General features: G+C 39.8%; 1 protein-coding gene and 1 long non-coding RNA gene across 3 annotated transcripts; one reads left to right on the top strand and one right to left on the bottom strand.

Moving 5' to 3' along the window:
- The first annotated feature begins 125 nt into the window (after positions 1 to 125).
- Wtap (WT1 associated protein) lies at positions 126 to 21,539 on the top strand. Of its 2 annotated transcripts, XM_008833861.2 has the most exons (7): positions 126 to 254; positions 2,371 to 2,426; positions 6,127 to 6,185; positions 7,310 to 7,437; positions 12,589 to 12,767; positions 18,525 to 18,679; positions 20,284 to 21,539. In XM_008833861.2, exons 1-7 carry the CDS (start codon positions 225 to 227, stop codon positions 20,865 to 20,867), a joined length of 1,191 nt encoding a protein of 396 aa, XP_008832083.1. In that variant the 5' UTR covers positions 126 to 224; the 3' UTR covers positions 20,868 to 21,539. The 2 variants fall into 2 exon arrangements, with proteins under 2 accessions (XP_008832083.1, XP_008832084.1); XM_008833862.3 differs by lacking the exons at positions 18,525 to 18,679; positions 20,284 to 21,539 and adding an exon at positions 12,986 to 14,758 and having other exon boundaries at positions 129 to 254.
- Positions 3,931 to 4,791, bottom strand: LOC115070524. Its single transcript, XR_003849675.1, has 2 exons — positions 4,708 to 4,791; positions 3,931 to 4,346 (listed from the first exon to the last, which is right to left on the bottom strand). It is a non-coding gene; the product is annotated as an uncharacterized LOC115070524 (long non-coding RNA).
- Positions 21,540 to 21,741: the final 202 nt, after the last annotated feature.

Here is a 21,741-nt window from a genome sequence, read left to right on the forward strand (position 1 = left end):
GTGAGAAAGCATGTATCTAGAATCTGTAGAACCCTGGGTTGGAGCCCCGTTACTGTAGTGAATCAATCAAACTATTGTAAAATGAAAGATTTATTTAAATAAAAACTGTCTCATCATAATGTCATTTGAAGGAGCAAGAACTATTTTTTATTTAATTGGAAAAAAATGTAATTGGAAGAAATTAACCGAAAGTCTCCTTACCACCCCCCTTTTTAGGATTCAAGATGACCAACGAAGAACCTCTTCCCAAAAAGGTATGTTTGCTTCATAGCAGCTTTTAAACACTTCATGTGTAATAAAATTTAAGGGACTCTTCTACACTGTGTGCTTTTTTTCACCTTTGTAAACTCATCTTATGTCTAAGTGTTTTTACCTGGTTGCGCCCCCGCGCAAACCCAAGGAGGCCAGAAGAGGGTGCTGATTCCCTGAAACTGGAGTTAGGGTGGTTTTAGCTGTTGTGTGGGTGCTGGGAACAGAGCTCAGGTGCTCTGGAAGAGCAGCCAGTGCCCTTAACCATCTGAGCCATCTCTCCAACTCCTCTCCTAATTTTTTTAAATCCTCCACGGTTGTAACTTAAAATCTTACAGTCTTGTATTTTCCTCTGGTTTTATTTTTTTTAATATTTTTTAGTTATATCCGTTTCATGTGTGTGAGTGTATTGCTTGTATGTATATAAGTGCACCGTGTCATGCAGTGTCCTCAGAGGTCAGAAGAAGGCATTGGATTCCCCTGGAACAGGAGTTAGGACAGTTGTTAGCTGCCATGTGGGTCTTGGGAACCGAACCCTGGTCCTGCAAGAATGCCAGAGCTCTTAACTGCTGAGCCATCTCTCCAGCTCTCCTCTGAAGTTTTATTTTCTAACTTTGATTTCACCCTGTTCTATAGCCCCACATTGAGTTTAGTGATCACATATATACTATAGGTACAATGCATATATAGTGCATTTTTGTTAAAAAAGAGTAACGGGAATTTGATTCATTTGGAAAAGCCTGGTACGTGCTTATTAAAACAGTTAAGTGAACAATTTAATGTTACGCAAGTTTCTAAAAGTTTGGAGTCACACTACTCATGGAGTGACTAGAGCATTAAAATGTCTTTAGTAATGTTAAAATTATGGTTTACTTGTGGGTAGTCTTACATATTCAGGTTTAATGTTCCTCTGTTTTGTAATACTGCTGTGTTACTGGTTAATTATTTGAACTTTTCTTAAAGGAATTTTTTTCTGTGCTACTGGGGAATGAACCCAGGACCTCAGTGTGCACTGTGTAAGCACTCTACCATTGAGCTATGCTCCCAGTACCAAAAAAATGTTTTATTTTGAGACAGGGTTTCCCTATATCCCTAGCTGGCCTGGAACTCACTGTGTAAACCAAGCTGGCCTCGATCTCACAGAGATCCATCTGCCTATGCCTCCTGAATACTGAGATTAAAGGCATGTTCTGCCAAAGCCAGCTAAGAAAAAATGTTTTAATAAGGCCTTAATTTTTTAGGTCTCACCTTTACAATAATTTGCTATAAGGAAATGAATTTTTTTTTTTTTTTTTTTTTTTGAGACAGGGTCTCCCTGTAGAACAGACTGGCCTTGAACCCAACAGAGAGCTGCCTACCTCTGTCTCCTAAGTGCTGGGACTGAAGGTGTGTGCTACCACCCCCAGCAGGAAAGTAATTATTTCTAAATGTATGAAGCAGTTTCAGCTTATGCTCTCCTTTAAAATTTATTTTGAATGATTATAGGTTGATAAGTTTTTCAAGATGTCTAGGAAGGTTCTATGAGCTCTTCACTGAGCCTCTTTCAATGTTAACATCTCAGATATCTTGAATAACAGTATGCAAACCAGGAAATGGTGCAGTTCACAGAGCTTCCCAGATCTCAAGAGTCTGGTGTACATTCTGTGTGCTACTCTGCAGTTTTAGCAGATGTAGAGGTTCTTTTTTTTTTTCACTCAATATAATTTCCATAAAGGTTATTGAAATTGTTTCACATATCACTAGTCTCTTCCTATTTATTGCTGGAGAATATTCTATAGTATGGATGCATCATTTTTATAAACATTTACCTATTAGAGGACATTTATTTAGACTATTCTAGTTTGGGACTATTACAAATAAAGCTGCTTGTGAATGTTGGCTTTCTTTGGGCTGTATGCTCACAGAGTACAACGGCTGGCTCATATGCACATCCAGTTTTAGTTTTGTTGTTTTTGGCTTTTTCATTTTAGTTTTGAAAGGAGCTGTCAAGCTAATTCTCAGAGTTGTGAAATATGGTATCTGAGCTAAGGAAATGTTTTATAGCTCAGTACAGAGTCCTATGGGAATAACCATACGTGCAAGATATGGGTACTCAGTGCATTTTTAAATTTTGCTTTATAGGTTCGTCTGAGTGAAACAGACTTCAAAGTAATGGCACGGGATGAGTTAATTCTAAGGTAAAATGTTCTTTTATCAAAAATATGAAAAATCTTTATAGACTATTGTGACTACTGTGACATCTTTATGCTATATGTAGTTTTGTGAGTTTTTGTTACTATTTTCATCTGAGGCAGGATCTTGCTATGTATCAGGTCTGTCTGGTACTTACTATGTAGCCCAGCGTGGCCTCAAAGTCATGATCCTCCTGCCTTAGCTAACCAAGTACTGGGATTATCCATCTGTGCACCACTGCGTCTGGCTTGTTTTTAATGCTAATACACCTTAAGTCACTTCATGTGTTTCTTAAACAGATTTTCTACAGCCTGTTTTTTTCAGTATATAAACAAGGAGGAAAGCACTTTTTTTTTTTTTTTTTTTTTTTCCCCCTTGGTCTTTTTGAGACAGGGTCTCCCTGTAGCCCCAGCTGTCCTGGAACTATGTAGACCAGGCTAACCTTGAACTCAGAGATCCACCTGCTTCTGCCTCCCAAGTGCTGGGATTAAAGGCATGTGCCACCACGCCCAGCAAAAGCACATTTTAAAGAATATAGTTTAGGTAATTTCTAGACTAATACAGAAAGTAAATTTGTACATAGTAGGCAAGCACTCTTCCCACTGGTCTACATCCCCAATGTGAAGTCAGTAATTTCCCTTTACTTGTGCCAAGCTACTCTGTTGGGGACTTGAGCTTCTCTTTGTCATAATTCCCTATGTAGGACAGTTTTCCATTGCATACCTTTTTTACTTTTTATTGAATTTTGGCGATTTTCATACAATATAATTTGATGGTGTTTTGATTCCCCCCATCCACACCTCCCCTTACTGCTCCTACCCAATTTAATGTACTGTATAATATATGTACGTGTGTGTGTGTGTGTGTACACATGTATAAAATGAGTTTGTGTCACGTGTGTGTGTGTGTGTGTGTGTGTGTGTGTGTGTGTGTACACACATGTATAAAATGAGTTTGTGTCCCCAAATGTCCTTCATTGTGGGTTCATCCATTGGGCCCACCAAGAGTCCCATTCCTGTAAAACAGTCTTTCCCCCTCCCAGCAGCCATCTGTTGCCCAAAGTTCTTAGGTTGGGTTGGGATTTTGTTTGATTTGAGCTTGCATGGGACTTGTGCATGCTGTCACCATTGCTGTTTCTGTAACTGGCCAGCTGTCTGAAAGACTCTTGAGCCTTGGGAGACAGAAGTTTGAAATAGGTGACCTATTCAGGGATAAGCACTCTGTGGACTCTTGTTCTCTGCACATTGACCAGTTCTGGGTGTCCGTGTTAATCAACGTCTGCTGCATAAGGAAACTTCTCTGGTGAGGGTTGAGAGAGAGATGCATCCATGGCATGTGTAGAGGTTGCATTTGAAGGTGTGGCACTTAGTCTCAGTGTTTCACAGCACCTACTCTGTGTTCACCACTTGTGGGCTCTGTATCCATTGCATATCCTCTTGTGTCATTCTCTGAGGTTGGCCTTATCTCTTGGAGAACTACAATCTTAACATACTCTTTTTTGTGTGTGCGTGGCGGGGAGGGGTTGTTAGCCTGAGCCTTTCACAGCCAAGCTATCCATCCAGTCCGTGATGTCTGATGTGATGTGCTCCTTGCTCTATAATTCTTCTTAGATGCTCTTCCAGTTAGCCGCTGCTGGTTGGTTTGCTTGATTTTTGGTGGCAGGTTTTGTTGTTGATGGGACAGAGTTTCTCTGTTGAGCCCAGGTAGGCCTGAATTTACAGTCCTGCCTCCATCTCTGCAATGCTAGAATTACAAGTCTGTACCACCATGGCTTCTGTACTTTTTTGAAATAGATTGTCTCTATTGCCAAGGCTGATTTTTAACTCCTAAACACAAGCAATCTTCCTTCCTTGGTCACCAGGCTTGTTAGAATTACAGGTATATACCACTGCACCCCATTTACAGCCTTTTCCTTGATTTAACAACTGGAAGGAGAAAAAAAAAATCAATTCTCTTAATAACAATTATGATAGAACTTTTCTGTTAAATAACCTTTAAAGTTTCTAAACGGTGTAGTTATATCCTTGAGGTAAATTTAACTTCTTTCTTGGGGAATTTTCATTTAAAACTTTTGGATAAGTTTGGTTTTTTTTTTTTTTTTTTTTTTTTTTTTTTTTTTTCTTTTTTTTTTTTTGGCTTTAAATCAACTAGTTTAATTCAACTTGTGAGGCAGAGGCAGGTGGATCTCTGAGTTCAAGGCCAGCTGGGGCTACAGGAGACCCTGTCTCAAAAAGACTGAAAAAAAAAAAAAAAAAAAGAATGGAGCTATGGAGCTTAAACACTTACCTAGCATACGTGAAGCCCTGGGTTCCATCCCAATCCTACATAAACCAGGCTTTACTGTAACCCCAGCACACTGGAGGTAGAGAAAGATAGAGACGTTTAGTGTCATTTTCAGCTACATAGCAAGTTTGAAGCCAGCTTGGGTACGTGAAGTTTTGTCTCAAACATGTATAAAACCAAACTAAAATTTTAATTAGCTGTGACTAATACAGAAGCTAGAAAATGTCTTGTTATCTAACAGACACTCAGACAAGGGTATTCTTTATTAGGAGTTCCTTAAAAACAAGCCTAGGGAAGTCTTTCTTGTATTTTCTGTTGTAATTGCCAAAAGCAGCTAATGGCTTATGTCCTGGGTAGAGGATATAACAAGGAAGAAGTGTCTCTTTATTAAGGTGATAGTATATGTTGTGCATTTTTGCAGTTCCTGCTAATTAGATGTAGTTTTCTAAATAATCTTGAAAAGTAGTTAGTTGTTCACCTTTTCTTGTAGGTAAAAGTAATTCAGCTTTACAAAGACTTGTAAGAGGGAAATTTGAAAATTCTGAACACAAAGAAGGATTAAGTATTTTAAAGACATGGAAATGCTAATTACTATTTTGGTCATTATACACTGTATCCATGCATATCAAATTACCAGCTGTATCCCATTAATGTGAACTATTACATATTTAAAAGCCTAGGAGAGCTAGGCATGGTGACTTGTGCCTTTAATCCCAGCACTCTGGGGGCAGAGGCAGTTTGATCTCAGTGAGTTTGAGGCCATCCTGGCCTACATAGTGAGTCCCAGGTCAGCTGGGGCTACAAGGAGACCCAAGACAAGGCAAAGAAAGAAAGGTGGTACTTTCACAAAAGAGCCTTTTTTAAATTCGTGCAGTTAAACACATATTTTTTTGTTTGGCATTTTTATTAAACTTTTGTAATCATAACCATCAGTAATGGCTGAATAAATCTGGGCTGTGATCTCATTCAGAAGAGAAAAGTATGCTTGGTGTGTTCACAGTAAAGAGCACTTTTTATCTTCGAGCCGCCCCCCAAGTCCTGGGGATTGACCCTAATGTTGGGCAAGCAGCTAGGTCCACAGCTCCTTTTTATTTTGAAACAGAGTCTTGCTACGTTGCCCAAGCTAGCCTTGAGTTTGCAATCCTCCAGCCTTCCTAATAACTAAGAATATAGGCATGTTGCCACCATGCCCAGCTCATTTGTGTTCTTTTACCATCTCTGTCCTCTTTACCTGTTTCTTATACATTGAGAAAGAATAATGAGGTTACTAAATTGATTATTAAACTATGTTTGTAATTACCTCAAAAAGTTAAAAATAATCCAGCAGAATTCTTAGTCTTAAATTTATGGGTATGCTTTTCTAGTATATTTAATAAATGCAGTTTCATTGGAAGTGCTAATGTGGATTTACTTTTGTACTAGATGGAAACAATATGAAGCATATGTTCAAGCTTTGGAGGGAAAATACACAGATCTGAACTGTAAGTTTGGGTTTTAATTTCCTAATGATTGTATATAAATAGTTGTCTTTAGTTGCTTTGTTAACACAAATGCAATTTCGTTCAAGCATTTTATTGTAACAGTTATGTCCAGATACTGTTGGGAGCTGGGAAATGTAATGATGCAAGAGGTGTTTTCTTTTGACAAATTCCCAGGCATTGAAGACAAACATGCATTCTAAGAGTCACAAAATGGTATGACTGGTTTTAGTAAAATTAAGTGCAAAGTGGGATGACTCATAACTAGTGAACTTTCTTGATGTGTGCTAACCACCTTCTGCATAGGCATTTTAATTATGTGCACTATTAGTGTAGAGGGGAAGATACACAGACACAAGTATTTGGGTTATGGGAAGTTAAATTACAGCATTAGTATATAGTGATACAGAGGGGAGGGTTGTTTTGTTTTTTGGTTGTTTTTTTAAATATTTTATTTACTATTTTTACTTTATTTGTATGAGTGCATTATCTGTATGTATGTAAGTGCACCCGTGTCAATGCAGTGCCTGTGAAGGTCAGGAAGGGGTCAGACTCCCTGCAACTGGAGTTATGGACAGTTGTTAGCTGATGTGTGGGTGTTGGGAATTGAACCCGGGTCCTCTGCAAAAGCAGTCAGTACTCTTAACCTCTGAGCTACCTCTCCAGCCCCCTGTTTCTTGGGGTTTTTTGAGACATAGCTCAACTATGTTGTTGAAGCTGGCCTGGAACCTGACCTTCCTACTGCAGCCTCCTGAGTGTGATGATTATAAACAGATTACTATCATGCCAGGCCAAGTAATGGCATTTTTATGTTGAATAAGTCAGAAAATACTATTGGGTTTTTGTAAATACCATATGCTACAAATAGGTATGGACAGCATGGCTTCCTGTGTTCTCATGGAGCACAGTAAAGAAAAACATAACTCCGAGCAGTGTTGAGGTTGTGGAACACTACAACACTGTTGCTTCCTAAGGGAGATCTGATCAGGAACAGCAAGAGAGGGAAATGTAGACAGTGAGATTTTTGATTCCTTTTGACAGAGACAGAACTTTTTGGTTAGGTCAGTTTGATCTTGAAATAGATTCATTATGGGGTTTTTTGGGTTTTTTGTTTTCCTTTTAATCAGCAAATGACGTGACTGGCTTAAGAGAATCTGAAGAAAAACTAAAACAGCAACAGCAGGAGTCTGCACGCAGGGAGAACATCCTTGTCATGAGACTCGCAACCAAGGAACAAGAAATGCAAGAGTGTACTGTAAGTATCTCAGAGATTTTAAGTCTGTAGTTGAGGAGTCTATGTTACTACAGGTTATTTAAATAACAATAACGGAAAATACAAGTGTGTGTTAAGTGTGTTCACTTTGGAAGGCAGCTGTGCTCACCACTACCACCAGCACTGTGAGCCACCAAGGTGTGTACACTTGGAGTTGGAAGTATGCTAAGTGTAAGGTTCTTCCTAGTGTCTCGTTATTTAGATTTTAGCTTTAGCTTGTCTTTTGGTCAAGAAGGCAGTCTCTGAAATTACCATGCTTTGTGAAAATTGATTTATTTTTTGTATTTTTCAGATAGCCCGCTAACTGGATAAGAAGGGCATTTTTCTATTATTGCTTCATTTCTGCTTTGTAGGCTAGTTGTCTTACTAGTTTGTCTGCTCTCTTTTCCCTGTGCGTAGACCTATCTGGTGTCAGCAGCTTCTGTGCTGTTCTTTTTATAGCTTGTTTTGTGGTGCATTCCATGAATGCACAGGTCTGAAGTCTAGTGGTGGTTGTCTTTGACAGTCCTAGCCATTCCTCTGTTCCTATTGTGGGCAACTAAATTCTACCAAAAGTTAGTGGGAGCCCTGTCTTTGCTTCTAGTCTGAAAATCTGAATGTTTCTTCAACTATTTACTCTCCATTTGATACACATTTTTTAAAATCTTGGGGTGTGGGGCTGGAGAGATGGCGCTGCAGTTAAGAACACTGACTGCTCTTGCAGATGACCTGAGTTCTCAGTTCCCAGCACCCACAACAGTCCCCACCTCCGGTTCCAGAGAATCTGAGAATCTGAGGACCTCTTCTGGCCTCTACAGGCATTGCATGACACAGGTACACTTAGGTATGTGCAGGCTAAACACTCATACACCTAAAGTAAAAATAAATAAAAAAATTTTTTTTTAATCTTGGGATGTGTAAGGGATTATTTTGATCACTGGAAACAAAAAATAGGCCCATTCCCATTCTCCCACCAGTAGGCTGTTCTTGGCCTCTGCCAACCCTTCATTTCCTGTTCAGATTGCCGCCTTTGCACAAATCTCTTCTTTCTCCCTTCATTTCTTCATCTCTTATTTTGCTAAAACGTAACTCCTGTCGTACTCATCTTGTCATCATTTTTCTCCCTGGTTTCCCACAGTTTATATCCTCATTACCACTGATACTTATCTCCATGGCCACTGATGACTGCTTTAGCAGGTTCGCTTTGACAAAGTGTGCTGACACCAGGAGAGTGAGTGTGTGCATAGTCCGGGTTCTTGCCACTAACTGGTCTTGAATGTTTGCTTTCTTTCCGATTCCCAGTTTTGACATAGTTCAGGTACTTCTTGCCTGTTGCCTACATACACAGTGTGTGTCATTCACATACTGGCAGGGTTGGGCTTGTTGTGCCTGATCAGTGCCTTTAGGTGGTGTGCCACTATGGTTTGGTTTTTTGTTTTGTTTTGAAGCTTCTGTCTGGTAGACCCTATCATTTTTTTTTATACCTTTCTCTGGCACATAGCAGCCAGTTGCTCTTTTAGTTAAAATTCAGAGATTAGGTTTTGTAAATGGCAGCAGGAATAGAAACACAAGGAAAGGGCAAGTGAAGTTGAAGTTTCAGGTAAGGCTGAGAAGTGGGTGAGGGTGCTGGGGCCTTAGGTATTAACCAGTTATAAAGGAGCCACTGGAGAATTTTTAAGCAGAGAGATTCATGTGGCTGATTAGCTAGCATCTTGAGTATGGAAAGCATTGTTTTTTCGTGTGTGTGTCTGTGTGTCTGTGTTTTCTTGTGTTTGAAATAGGGCTTGAAATATATAGCCCAGGCTGGCCCCAAACTCACTAGTAATTGAAGGTGACTGAACTTCTGGTCTTCCTACCTCAACCTCTGAGTGCTGAGATTATAGGTATGCACCAACATGCCTGGCTTATGCAGTGCTAGGGATCAAACAGGATTTTGTGCGTGCCAGGCACTCTACCAAGCTGCATACCCAGTGCCTAGAAGGTAGATTTGAGACTGGGACTGGGAATAAGAGTGCCTGCTGGGTGGAGGAGGGGTTGTTGAGATTATATAATAAACTGGTGACTAGGAGAGAGCAGACAGGGTACTCTTTTAGGCACTATCAGTAGAACTGATCAGTTAGATCTTGGGGAGAAATTCAGGAATAAATTATAGCTGGGTCTCAGGTTTAGAACTGGTGATACTACTAGGATAGAGCCTGAAAAAGAGATAACATGTAAAAAGAAGAACAGAGTGTAGCCTTAGGAAAACAGGAAGTGTGACTCAACTCCCACCCTGGGTAAAAGAGTGACTAACAGTGTCAGAGACAAGAGTAAGTTTTAGTGAAAATGGGAGTTGTAAATTGTTCAGATTAGTGGTAGGAGATAGATAGTGGGCTGCTTTAGTAGCACATGTTTCTTTTGAGGGTTAGGACCAAAGCAAGACTGGAATGATATAAGTAGGTGATCATACCAAAAGGAGATCGGACTAAGATTACATCTTTCGGGTTAAGAACCTAAATTCAATCCCCCAGAACTATGTAAAATGCTGTGTGCGTAATGGCATGTATTTATAATCCTAGCCCTGGGGAGGCAGAGCTAATGGAACTAACTAGACAGGTCCCAGTCCAGCAAGATGCCTTGTCTGAAAAGACAAAGTGGGTGGTGTTTGAGAGGAGACATCAGAGGTTGACACTTAGGGTTGTCCTCTGGCCTACACTTGTACACACTCACTCCTGTACACACATGATTTAATTAACATGTGAAGGTCAGAGGGCAATTTGAAACAATTGGTTCTCTCCTTCAACCATGACCAAGATGATGAACTTGGCAGTAGGTACCATTACCCACTGAGCTATCTTGCTGGCCCTAAAACTAATTTAAAAAAAAAATTTTTTTTTTTGGTCTTTTTGAGACAGGGTCTCCCTGTAGGCCCAGCTGTCCTGGACCTCACTATGTAGACCAGGCTGGCCTTGAACTCACAGAGATCCGCCTGCCTCTCTACCTTCCAAGTGCTGGGACTACAGGCGTGTGCCACCACGCCTGGCTTAAATTACATTTTATTTATTATTTTATTGTGGGGGGTGCACACATTCCATTGCACACGTATGGAAGTCAGAGGACAATTTGTGGCGGTTGGTTTTCTCTAACACGTGGGTCCCAGGGATTAAACTCAGGTTATCAGGGTCCCCAGCAGGCATCTTTAGCTATTGAGCCATCTCAACAACCCTAAAACTTGACTTTTAAAATAGTGTTCTCTTCCCTGGCAAAGTTTTAGTCATATTTGCCTTTTCATGACCAAAAGTATTGCTCTTTGGGACTTATTTTGAGTAGTGTTATAAAGACTTAATTAGTAATGAAACCATATAATGTATACTGTCACATGTGCTTTATTTTCTTCTGCTAAATTATGGTAGTAGTTGGCCTTACATTGGATAAATGGCTATAGTTTTTGTGTAAAATGAATTACTTCCATAAGGGGCTGGAAAAATGGATCAGTGGGTAAGACCATTTGCTACTGCTTTTGCAGATGACCAGAGTTCAGTTCCCAGGACCCACAACAGGGGACTCAACGGCCACCTATAATTCCAGTTCCAGGGAATCTGTCTCCCTCTTCTGGCCTCTAAAATTAAATCTTCCTAAATTTGGCCAGGCATAGTTAGTTGTTCATGCCCTTAATTGAAGTGATTGGGAGACACAGGCAGGTGGATCATTGAGCAAGTTCCAGGCCACATAATGAGGCCTTGTCTCCAAAACAAAACCCTCCATATATTAAACAGTATTTTTTTGTTTGTGTGCAATGAAGTCATAATTAAATGCCATCTCAGTCTACTTAGTATATTTGTGCATTCTAAGTTCACAGTAGGCAGTTTACTTTCATCTAGTTAAACCTTGGGGTAGCACAGACTCTTGAACAAGTTCAACTTTGATTATGAAGAAAATGATGAATATTATGCTAATAACTATTCATATTTTAGAAGATGTGTTTCTAGAATGCTAGTAAATAGTACCACTGAAGCTGGAATTGAAGGTTTCATGTAAGTAGAGAGTTCTGGTTTGGTGCAAGCTCCACTGAGTCTGAAGAAGTCAAGAGCTAGAAGTGTATTACTCACATCTGGCTTGCTTAACCTCTCAAAAAAAAGCAATTTGGACCAGATCAGTTAACATTCAGCATGATGGTTATGTGATTCAGACCTCCTCAGAAGGGGAAAAGACTATGTTTGCTTTCTGCTTAAGATGCTATAAATTTTGCTTCTATAAAGCCATAATATCACTATTGTATGGTTTTAAATTTCAAAGTGAAAATGGTACTAAATTCTAATCTTTTATCTGATGAAGTTAGGGAAGTTTTATGTAGAATAATTTCCATAGGCAAAAAATTGTTCCATCAGCTAAGACCGCATCAGCTCTTTATAATGAGGACTTTAAACTTCGCTTCATTCTAGTTGTCAGCATCCCAGTCAGGACATTGCGTGCTTGTTGTTTTAATATTGTTTTGGTTGCAAAGAAAGGAATAACCTCATGAATCTCCCTAAACAGTTTTTCATTGTTGTTGCTTTTTGTTTTGTTTTGTCTTTCTTGAGACAGGGTCTCCTTGTAGCTTTAGCTGACCTGGAACTCACAGAGATCCACCTGCCTCTGCCCTCCCGAGTGCTGGGATCAAAGGCATGTGCCGCCATGCCCAGCTCCTAAATAGTTTTTAAATTTGTACTTTTTCTTTTGTGGTGGTGAGGACCAAAACCCAAGGTCATATACATAGTAGGCAAAAGATTTACTGCCAAGGTACATCTCCAGCCTTTGATAACTTCGTTTTGGGTTGTTTTGTGTTTTTTCGGTCTTTTCGAGATGGTCTCTGTGTAAACCTAGCTGGCTTGGCATTTGCTATGTAGACCAGGCCTACCTCAGTCTCACAGAGATCCACCTGCCTCTGCATGCTTCCTAGAGGCGTTTTTGTTTCAGTTTATGTTTTAATTGTGTGTATATGTACTGGGATTGAACCCAGGGGCCTTGCTCCCATGTGCTGTCTGCCACAGAACTACACCCTTAACCCTTAGAATTTTCAGATCAAAGGAGAAGGGGTGCCTTAATAAGTGAGCTGATGAGTTAATGGAAGGGAACTCCCCATCTTCTGAAGGATTTCCTTTGATTGGTAGTAACTGTTTCTTTTGCTTTGCACAGACTCAAATCCAGTACCTCAAGCAAGTCCAGCAGCCCAGTGTTGCTCAACTGAGATCAACAATGGTAGACCCAGCGATCAACTTGTTTTTCCTAAAAATGAAAGGTGAACTGGAACAGACTAAAGACAAACTGGAACAAGCCCAAAATGAACTGAGTGCCTGGAAGTTTACGCCTGATAGGTAAACAAATCATTCTCCCCAGTCAAGACTTCCCTGACAGTCCCACCTCAAGAAAGCTGTGGTGGGACAGCCAAGTACTCGTTTCCACACCAAGACTCAGACTTTTTGAGCCAAAAAAGCCACATTCTTACACTGTCCAGCTTGTAATGGTTAATGTAAAACTTACCAGATGAACCTTGTGTTTCAGCTTTTTTCTCTTCCCCTCCCCCTTGCTTCAGAGGCCTGAGGTCGTCGGACTATTCCGAAGAAGAGGCCACCTCCGAAAAATGCCCCTTCTAGAGCATGTAGACACTTGAGAATGTTTCTGTTGAAGAAAATAGAGGGAGAAACAGAAGTCTTAAGTCTGTGGCACGCTGTGTCTTCAGACATTTTGGAGGATTGAAAACCTAGAGATTTTAAATCATGAATTGAACATGTAAAATTTCAGTAAAATGTAAAACGGAATATGCATCGCTCTTAACCTTGAGCATAGTGACTTAGAGACACTGTGCATCAGTTATGCCAATAAGACTGTGGACTTCATGCCTGTCGAACTACTGGGTCAAAACTCAAGGTGCATTGCCTTTAAATGGTTTCCATGCTAAGAACCAACTTTTACTAGTCATGAGACAATCAAATAATAGTTACCAGTAAAAGTAGCGCAAATATTTAACCAATTAGCTTTGAGCTCTATGTTTACATAATAGAGCCTTAAATCTATATGGTTTTTATCAATGGTTTGTTCTTTGAATGGTTGTGGAAACTGTAGATAATTTCAACTGAGGAATGTACAAACATCAAGGTGTGGTCTCAAACTTCAGCTTTAAACTGTTTGAAGCATTATAAACATTCATTTCACAAATAGTTTGTATAAGGATATTGACTGTGATGAGACTCATACGTTATTTTTTTCCAGTAAACTCTCATCTCATTAGTAGGCACATGTTAAATAGTGTTGTCATTGGTGTTAAATGGGGGAATGTGTTCCTTCATTGTATTGGGCCTTTTGTATTGCACTCTTGATATTAAATTAAATGTGCCTTGAAATAGTTGGTTTTTTTTTTTTAAGTTCAAGGATTACTCTGATAATTTTATTGTACTCTTAATATTTTAATTTGGGGGGGACTATGGAGAGCAGATCAACATTTTGGAAAAATTGTTCTGTGCTCTTCAAAGTGAAGGAAAAGGCTGTCTTGTTTAAAAAGGCTTTATTCCAGCTGGTGTAAAAGACAAGGAGACTTGACATTTGGTCCCAGGATATTGCAGTAGAACTTAATGTGGGACAGTCTCCCAAGGTTCCTGCCAGAAGATGGGGAAGTAATGTGACCTGTGGGCTGGCCTAAGTGAGATACGGTGAAGTGAAAAGGGCAGAGTGGTCATGTCTAGCAGGCCATTGGCTCATTTAGATGAATGAGGCATTATTTTCTTCATGCTTCCATCCAATCCTGGAGCTGAATTTTTTTCATCAGATCATTCTATTAAGTCACCAATCTGAGTTTTCGCTTGGTGACAATGGAGTCTGAGATGAGTAGAAGATAATGTTCCAGTCTGTCCCAGCGTTAAGTGGTTTTAACAAGGGTGACTTAAGTTCTCTCTTAAACGTTCAATCAATTGTAAGTATCTTGTATGTTTGTGCTTTAGGGAACTGATTGTGGGGCAGAGGGTGGGCTGAAGGAGGGATTTTTGTGACTTTTCAGGAACAAGTCTACTTCTAAAATTCTCACTGGGCAGGTTTGGAGGGTAAGTAAATCTGTTTAAAAGTAGTTTATTGTGACCAAATTAATTCATTTGTATTTATGCATTTTTAAGATCATGGTAGAAATAGACTTAAATCTTTTTAGTAGGTTAAATAGTAATTCATAAAATGTATTACTGACATGGTACTCAAATTTAGCCAGTGTCTTTCCTTGTTTTAGTAATAGTAACTTTGAGGCCTGTGGGCTTTTTCTCTTGTTGTTAAACTTTTCTCTTAATAATACATGTTCATGTGTACAATTGAAATACTTAAGAAAGGTGCCAAAAAGTGTCACTCATGGATGTGACGTCGACCCTGGGAGCAGTAGCTGCTGTTAAACTTCTTGGGTATCATCAAGATAATTTGTATGCACATACAATGGTTTTATGTATATTGGTTTTAAGCAAGTGTAATTATACTGCACATACAGAGGACTCACTTTTTTTCCCTCCATTTATCTCTTCAGCATTTTTTAGCACATCTAGATAATTCCACTTTTTTTTAATGGTAATATAATACTTTTAGTAATGATTATTTAATCACCTATAAATGGATTTTTGTTATGTAAATGAAAACAGTAAGGCAGAATACATCAAGTACTAAGGGTACACTACTAATTGAAAGAAGTAATGCTTAATCATCAGTGTGGAACAATTCACATTGGGTTCTTGTGTGTATATATATGTGGAATTTTCCCCCTTTGGTGTTAACTTTGAAGGAAGTTTTCCTAGCTAGGCATGGTGGCTCATGCCTTTTAATTCTAGTAGTATTGAGGTTGGTGCCAGACAATGGAGAGTTCAGGGGCCATACAGATTCTGATTCAAAAAACAAGGAGCAATGCAATGTGATATCCTCAATTACATCCTCTAAACGGTTCCTTTCAACAATGTATATAAGAGTGTTTGTGGAGGGCACATCCCCTTCCTCTTGATAACTAAAGCATTGTATGATGTTCCTTTATTAAGTCCTTACTTATTTCCCATTACTTTGTGGATTATTTGGTTTTAGGAATGGGTTGGTGTTTTTTGTTGTTGTTGTTGTTGTTGTTGCTTTTGTTTTCTTCCCCTATTAAAAAAATACTCAACCTGGGCCTGGTGGTACATATCTTTAATCCCAGCACTCCCCAGAAGCAGAGGCCTATAAATTTGAAGCCAGCCTGGTCTATGTAGTGAATTCCAGACCAGGCTACAGGGTCTCCAAAAAGTAGAGGAAAAAGAATAAATTTTTTTTTAATATTTTATTTATTTTTTTTTATGTGTATGAGTGTATTGCCTGCATGTATGTGCGTGCACCCATCACCCATGTCCTGCAATGCCGTGGAGGTCAGAAGAGGGCTTCGGAGTCCCCTGGAACTGGAGTTAAGGATGGTTCGTAGCCACCATGTGGGTGATGGGAATCGAACCTGGGTCCTCTGCAAGAGCAGTCAGTGCTCTTAACTGCTGAGCTATCTCTGCAGCCCCAAGAAGAATAAATTATTTTTAAAATACTGAAAACATCTGAAAGAAAGGAGTGACCTTTCTGTGAAACATTTCCTTTATTCTTCCTCTTTATTTTGTGGTGCCGAGGGTTGAACCCAGGGCCTCATATATGCTAAAGATACACTATATACCACTATACTTCTCAGCCCCCTCATTTTGTATGTGTGACCCCAAGACATTTTCTACAGCAAAGTTAATGACATACTACGGAATATTTTAAAGTGGTTTTAAGATGTTTTAGTTGCTATAATTGTTGGAGGTAGTAGGTTTATCCCAGATCAGGCATTTATAAACATTTTTTTCTTTCTTTTTGGTTGTTTGGTTTGGGTTTTCTTGAGGACATTTGTTATAGGGTCTCTCCATGTAGCCCATGCTCAACTGGAACCCATTTTTTGCCCGGAGCTGGCCTCAGACTGGCTTCAGCTTGTAGTGCTGGAATTGCTTTAGCCTCCCCAGCATGCTGCACCATGCTAGGCTAAAGTTTTCGGGGGGGGGGGGGGGTTCTGCCTTTTTGAGACAGAGGGTCTCCTTGTAGCCCCAGCTGGCCTGGAATTCACTATGTAAACCAAACTGGCCTTGACCTCTCGGAGTTCCGCTTGCTTCTGCCTGGGATTAAAGGTGTGCACCGCTATGTCCAGCCTAAGATAATGAATTTGTTTTTATTTAAAATATTTATTTTTATTTTATGTGTATGCGTGTATTGCCTGCATATAGGTAAGTGCACCCGGGTCTTGCAATGCCCAAGGACAGAAGAGACTGTCACATCCCCTGGAACTGGCATTATGGACAGTTGTTAGCTGCCATGTGGGTGCTGGGATTCGAACCTGGGTCTTCTGCAAGAACAACCAGTGTTCTTGACCACTGAGCCATCTCTCCAGCCCCCAAGATAATGAATTTTTAAATAGGACATTTTGCTATAGGATTTTTTAGGTTTTGGGTAGAGTTATGTTAGGTGACTAATTATTCTACAGGGGACCCCCCCCTTTAATGTTTATTCAGAGAAAAGTAGAATTTTCATGTTGGGAAAATCTGATACTGTATGCTTCGCAAGAAACAAAGCTGTTAGAGTGTAGGTAGACAAAGAGGAGAAGCCCACTGCCTTTGACCGTGCTGTCTGCATCTCGTTTCCTAACTTATTTCCACACAGTTACTGAGTGAAGGTTAAAGTCTGAGGAGGCTGATGAGAAATGGGGGAGTCTGAAGCTATGGTAGCAATGAAGGAAAATTGTTAAATAAATGCTTATGTGCTAAGAGCTCCTTTGAACCAGTAGTGACCCAGATTTTAATGTCCCACAGATTTCCATAAGGAAACTTAACTAAAATTTTTGTTGTTGACCTGTATTAGAACACAGGCTATAAATAGTAAAGGAAACTTGCCAACACGACCTGTAAGAAAGAAAATTACCTACAAAGTGCTCTAATTTTTTAAGGTTCTGGTGTTTGGTAGGACCAATGGATTATGGAGTAGTAGGTCAGCCAAGTGCAAGTCCCACTAGAAGGAAAAACAATGTGATAAAACTTGCTATGTAGAGCAGGCTGGTCTATCTCACAGAGATCTGTCTGCATCTGCCTCCCAAATGCTGGGATTAAAGGCATGTGCCACCATACAATGCTCATTGAAGTGTTTTTAACCAATAAAATCATTCTAGACTTAGCCCAGTGAGAAGAATGTCAAACTGTCCCTATTCAAGCCTCAAAGTTATGTGTCACAATTACTATAGTTGGCAGTTATTTCTAGGTTTGCAAAGTAACTCCCAATCTTAATCACATCAATAGTAAATTTTTAGCCCACCAGGCATAGTGGTAAGTTTCAGTTTGGGGCAGGGGAGGGGTGTTTTTCTAGGAAGTGACCCCAGGGTCTTGCACATACTAAGCAAGCCTACTGCCACTGAGCACCTACAGCCCAGAAAGTCTCTAGTCTTTATAAAGGATGTATAAACCTGCCAGGCGTGGTGGCACACACCTTTAATTCCAGCACTCGGAGGCAGAGGCAGGTGGATCTCTGTGAGTTTGAGGCCAGTTGGGGCTACAGGGAGACCTTGTCTCAAAAAGACCAAAAAAAAAAAAAAAAAAGATGTGTAAACCAGAGAATTACCTATTAAGAGGAATCTTTTATACACACATTTCCTAGCAAGAACAGTCAAGTCATTCATAGGTGTTTTATGGAGGCATGCATTCATGAGTGACACTATTTTTTAAAAGAACTTTTCTGTTTGATACAGCATAGTAGCTTAGTAGTATTAATATTGGTATATCCAAGTGTATATTAGCTGGCCTGCTTATGCTTCAAATGATAATTTGGTATGACAACAGATTTTTGATACAGTAGAAACAAAAGTGACTATTTGGCACTTTTTGTTTAGAGTTTATTTTTGCTGCTCTGTTGTTGAAATACTGAAGTGCGGAAGATGGATATGATCCAGAAAAGAAGATGGTAATTATAGGATGGCACCGCTGTGACATAGCTAATGTTCTGTACATGTTACATCTGTGGTAATAATGTGAGCAAAGGCTGTAGAGAGCTTTGTCTTCATTTTGTGATGATTGTGGCTCTTTCCTTTGCAGCCAAACAGGCAAAAAGTTAATGGCGAAGTGTCGAATGCTTATCCAGGAGAACCAAGAGCTTGGAAGGCAGCTGTCCCAGGGCCGTATTGCACAGCTTGAAGCAGAGTTGGCTTTACAGAAGAAATATAGTGAGGAGCTTAAAAGCAGTCAGGATGGTAAGGGATTTTGTTGTTGCTTAAAGTTCCTTAGCTTTGCACTGGCTTTGACAAACTGCCAGGCTTATGATAGATTAGATTGTGTGCATGTTCTTCTCAGCTGATAGTTATATAACATTGTGCATGCAACATTTATCATTGACTCAGCAGACAAAGCCGTTAATTTCAGAGTCTTCCCCACTATACTAATAGTTTATTGGGCAAATTTTGCTTTGTTTGTAGGATAAAGGTGTTGTATTTAAGATGTAAAAATGTATATTCAGTGCTTGAAAGGAGACATATCGTTAACCATTTCTCTTAAGTATACATCTTGGAAACATTTAGCAACTTCCAGTGGTCAAAAAATAATGTGATTGTATTTCCTAAAGGTCTTTAGTAAAAAGGGGGTTCAATATGTAAATTGGCTGAGACAAGCAAAACGTAATTATTACCCACCTGTGTGTGTGTGTGTTTGTGTTTGTGGAGTGGATTAAACGTAAGGAACATAGCTAACTGTGAGCATGTAAGCAGAGAATTGATATATTTGCTGGTTGTTTGCAAAGAAAATTAGTAGCCTAGTGTGATCTCTTTGAAAAAAGTAGAATTCAAGGCAAGTCTTAGCTTTTACTGCTTATAAACATGTTAAGTTGGAAGTGTTATGTAGCAGTGAGGGGGCTTTTCTCAAGTCAGTTTTAAGAAGTTTAATGCACATGTATATTTTACCAGTCTTCAAGTACTGTTTTATGTGCTTGTGTTCTTACATGTGGAACAGAACTTTCGAGGGTTAGAGTTGGGGACCACACTATCCTGAGGGCAGGGCCTTCTATGGATTTATGACACTACTTGAGGGTCAAGTCAGGGGACCCACAAGTCAACATAGGTAAGATTCTTCAGGCTGTTACCAGTTGTATGTGGCAGGGTAATTGAGTTTGAGTCAAATGTATTATTTAAAGCATCCAACTTCCCTCCAAACTCATTCTTGAATGGCTATTAAAAAATTCCAAGTAACTCAGTGTGTGGTTAAGAGCACACATTGTTCTTCCAGAGTATCAGAGTTCAGTTCACAGCACCCATGTTGGGTGGCTCACAAGTACCTGTAACTTAACTGGCCTCCATGGCACCTGCATACATGTGTACATATTTGCACACAGACACACACACAAATCAATTTAAAAATCTTTTTAAGAGTCCAAGTAAAACTTTTTTCACCGTTAACAGTTTTAGGACAGTATTAATTCACTTAAGCATTTATTAATGGCTTAGCTTTGTCACTAGGACTTAAGAATGTTTGAAGGGGCTGGAGAGGTGGCTCAGTGGGTAAAGTGTCTGCTGTACAAGCGTGAGGACTTGAGTTTGGACCTCTAGCGCCATACAGTGTCCTCCAGTGCTTGGGGTCAGGGGAGTCTAGGAACTGGCTGGCCAGCTATTCTAGCCAAAATGGCAAGTTCCAGGTTCAGCGAGAGACTTTGCCACTCTCAGATAAGGTAGAAAGCTATAGAGGAAGATACCACTGTTGACCTCTGGCCTCTACATGTACAGGTGAGCAGGTTGAGTTCATATAGACATACACGAAATATTTAAAGTATGTTAAGACATTAAAGTAGGTTTGACTCTCCTTTGCACAGAACTGAATGACTTCATCATTCAACTCGATGAAGAGGTTGAGGGTATGCAGAGTACCATTCTAGTTCTTCAGCAACAACTGAAGGAGACACGCCAGCAGCTGGCTCAGTACCAACAGCAGCAGTCTCAGGCTTCAGCCCCCAGTACCAGCAGGACTACATCTTCTGAACCTGTAGATCAGGCAGAGGCCACAAGTAAAGACTGCAGTCGTCTAGCAAACGGACCAAGCAATGGCAGCTCCTCGAGGCAGAGGACGTCTGGGTCTGGATTTCACAGGGAGGGGAGCACAACTGAGGATGACTTTCCGTCTTCTCCAGGGCATGGTAAGAAGGCCTCCAACAGCTCAGAGGAGAGCACTGGCAGAGGAGGTGGTAGTTACATAAACCAACTCAGTGCGGGGTATGAAAGTGTAGACTCTCCCACGGGCAGTGAAAACTCTCTCACACATCATTCAAATGACACAGACTCCAGTCATGACCCTCAAGAGGAGAAAGCAGTGAGTGGGAAAGGGAATCGAACTGTGGGTTCCCGCCACGTTCAGAATGGCTTGGACTCAAGTGTAAATGTACAGGGTTCAGTTTTGTAATATTTTTCCAGCAAATTTTTATACAGTGTCATTTAATTTGGGAGAGGATACTGTCAAAAAATGTATGCATACTTTTGTCACAATTTGCCTTTGTGGGTGTGTTTTGTTTTGTTTGGTTGGTTCCCCCCTTATTTTCTTTTTTATTGCTTCCATACCTCTGCCACTTTAAAACTGTAACAGTTAATTACTTTGAATGTTGCTAAAAGGACATTTTGTGTAGGGTCAAGTTATTTTTATATGAGTTAATGTGAAGTTGTAAATGGGAATCTTTCCTTAAAGTATAACACAATGATGTCTGTAAGAATCTGTGTCATCTAGAACCTGTGCTGTGGAGGGCATACTTGCTCATGCTGTTATATACTTACGCACCATTCAGACTTGTTAGAGTAGATGTGGGTTTATGGCTGCCAAGTCTGCCCGGTGCAGTAGTTTTATCACTAAAAACTTGGACTTGTTGATGGAGTCCTGTAGTAGTTTCAGTGTTAGCTAAGTTTTTCCCACCATACATCTGTGCATTTATCTTTAGGTGACCGAATGTTTAAGAATCTGTGTGCATAGTTACTCAGTTTTTAAGAACTGGTGTATCCTGTTAATGCATACTGCTCTGTGACTCCAGTATATCTTACCTGTACTGACCAAACCTAAATAAAGATTTTTATTACAACTCCTTCATTAGTTTTTTTTTTCTTTTGTTTTGGGTTGTTTAGCAGTTGTGTTTATTTTCACTGTATTGAATTCCTACTTAACCTGTAACACACACAAAGGTGAAATTTAAATCAGTCCATGCATTAATTTTGATTGTGCACCTAATTTTTAATTTGTACTTTATCTTGCAGACTGATGCTGGGGTCTAGGACAGCACTTTTTTGTCTTT

This window comes from Nannospalax galili, unplaced genomic scaffold (genome assembly GCF_000622305.1).
Source record: "Nannospalax galili isolate Female #2095 unplaced genomic scaffold, S.galili_v1.0 scaffold497, whole genome shotgun sequence".
Taxonomy (NCBI): domain Eukaryota; kingdom Metazoa; phylum Chordata; class Mammalia; order Rodentia; family Spalacidae; genus Nannospalax; species Nannospalax galili.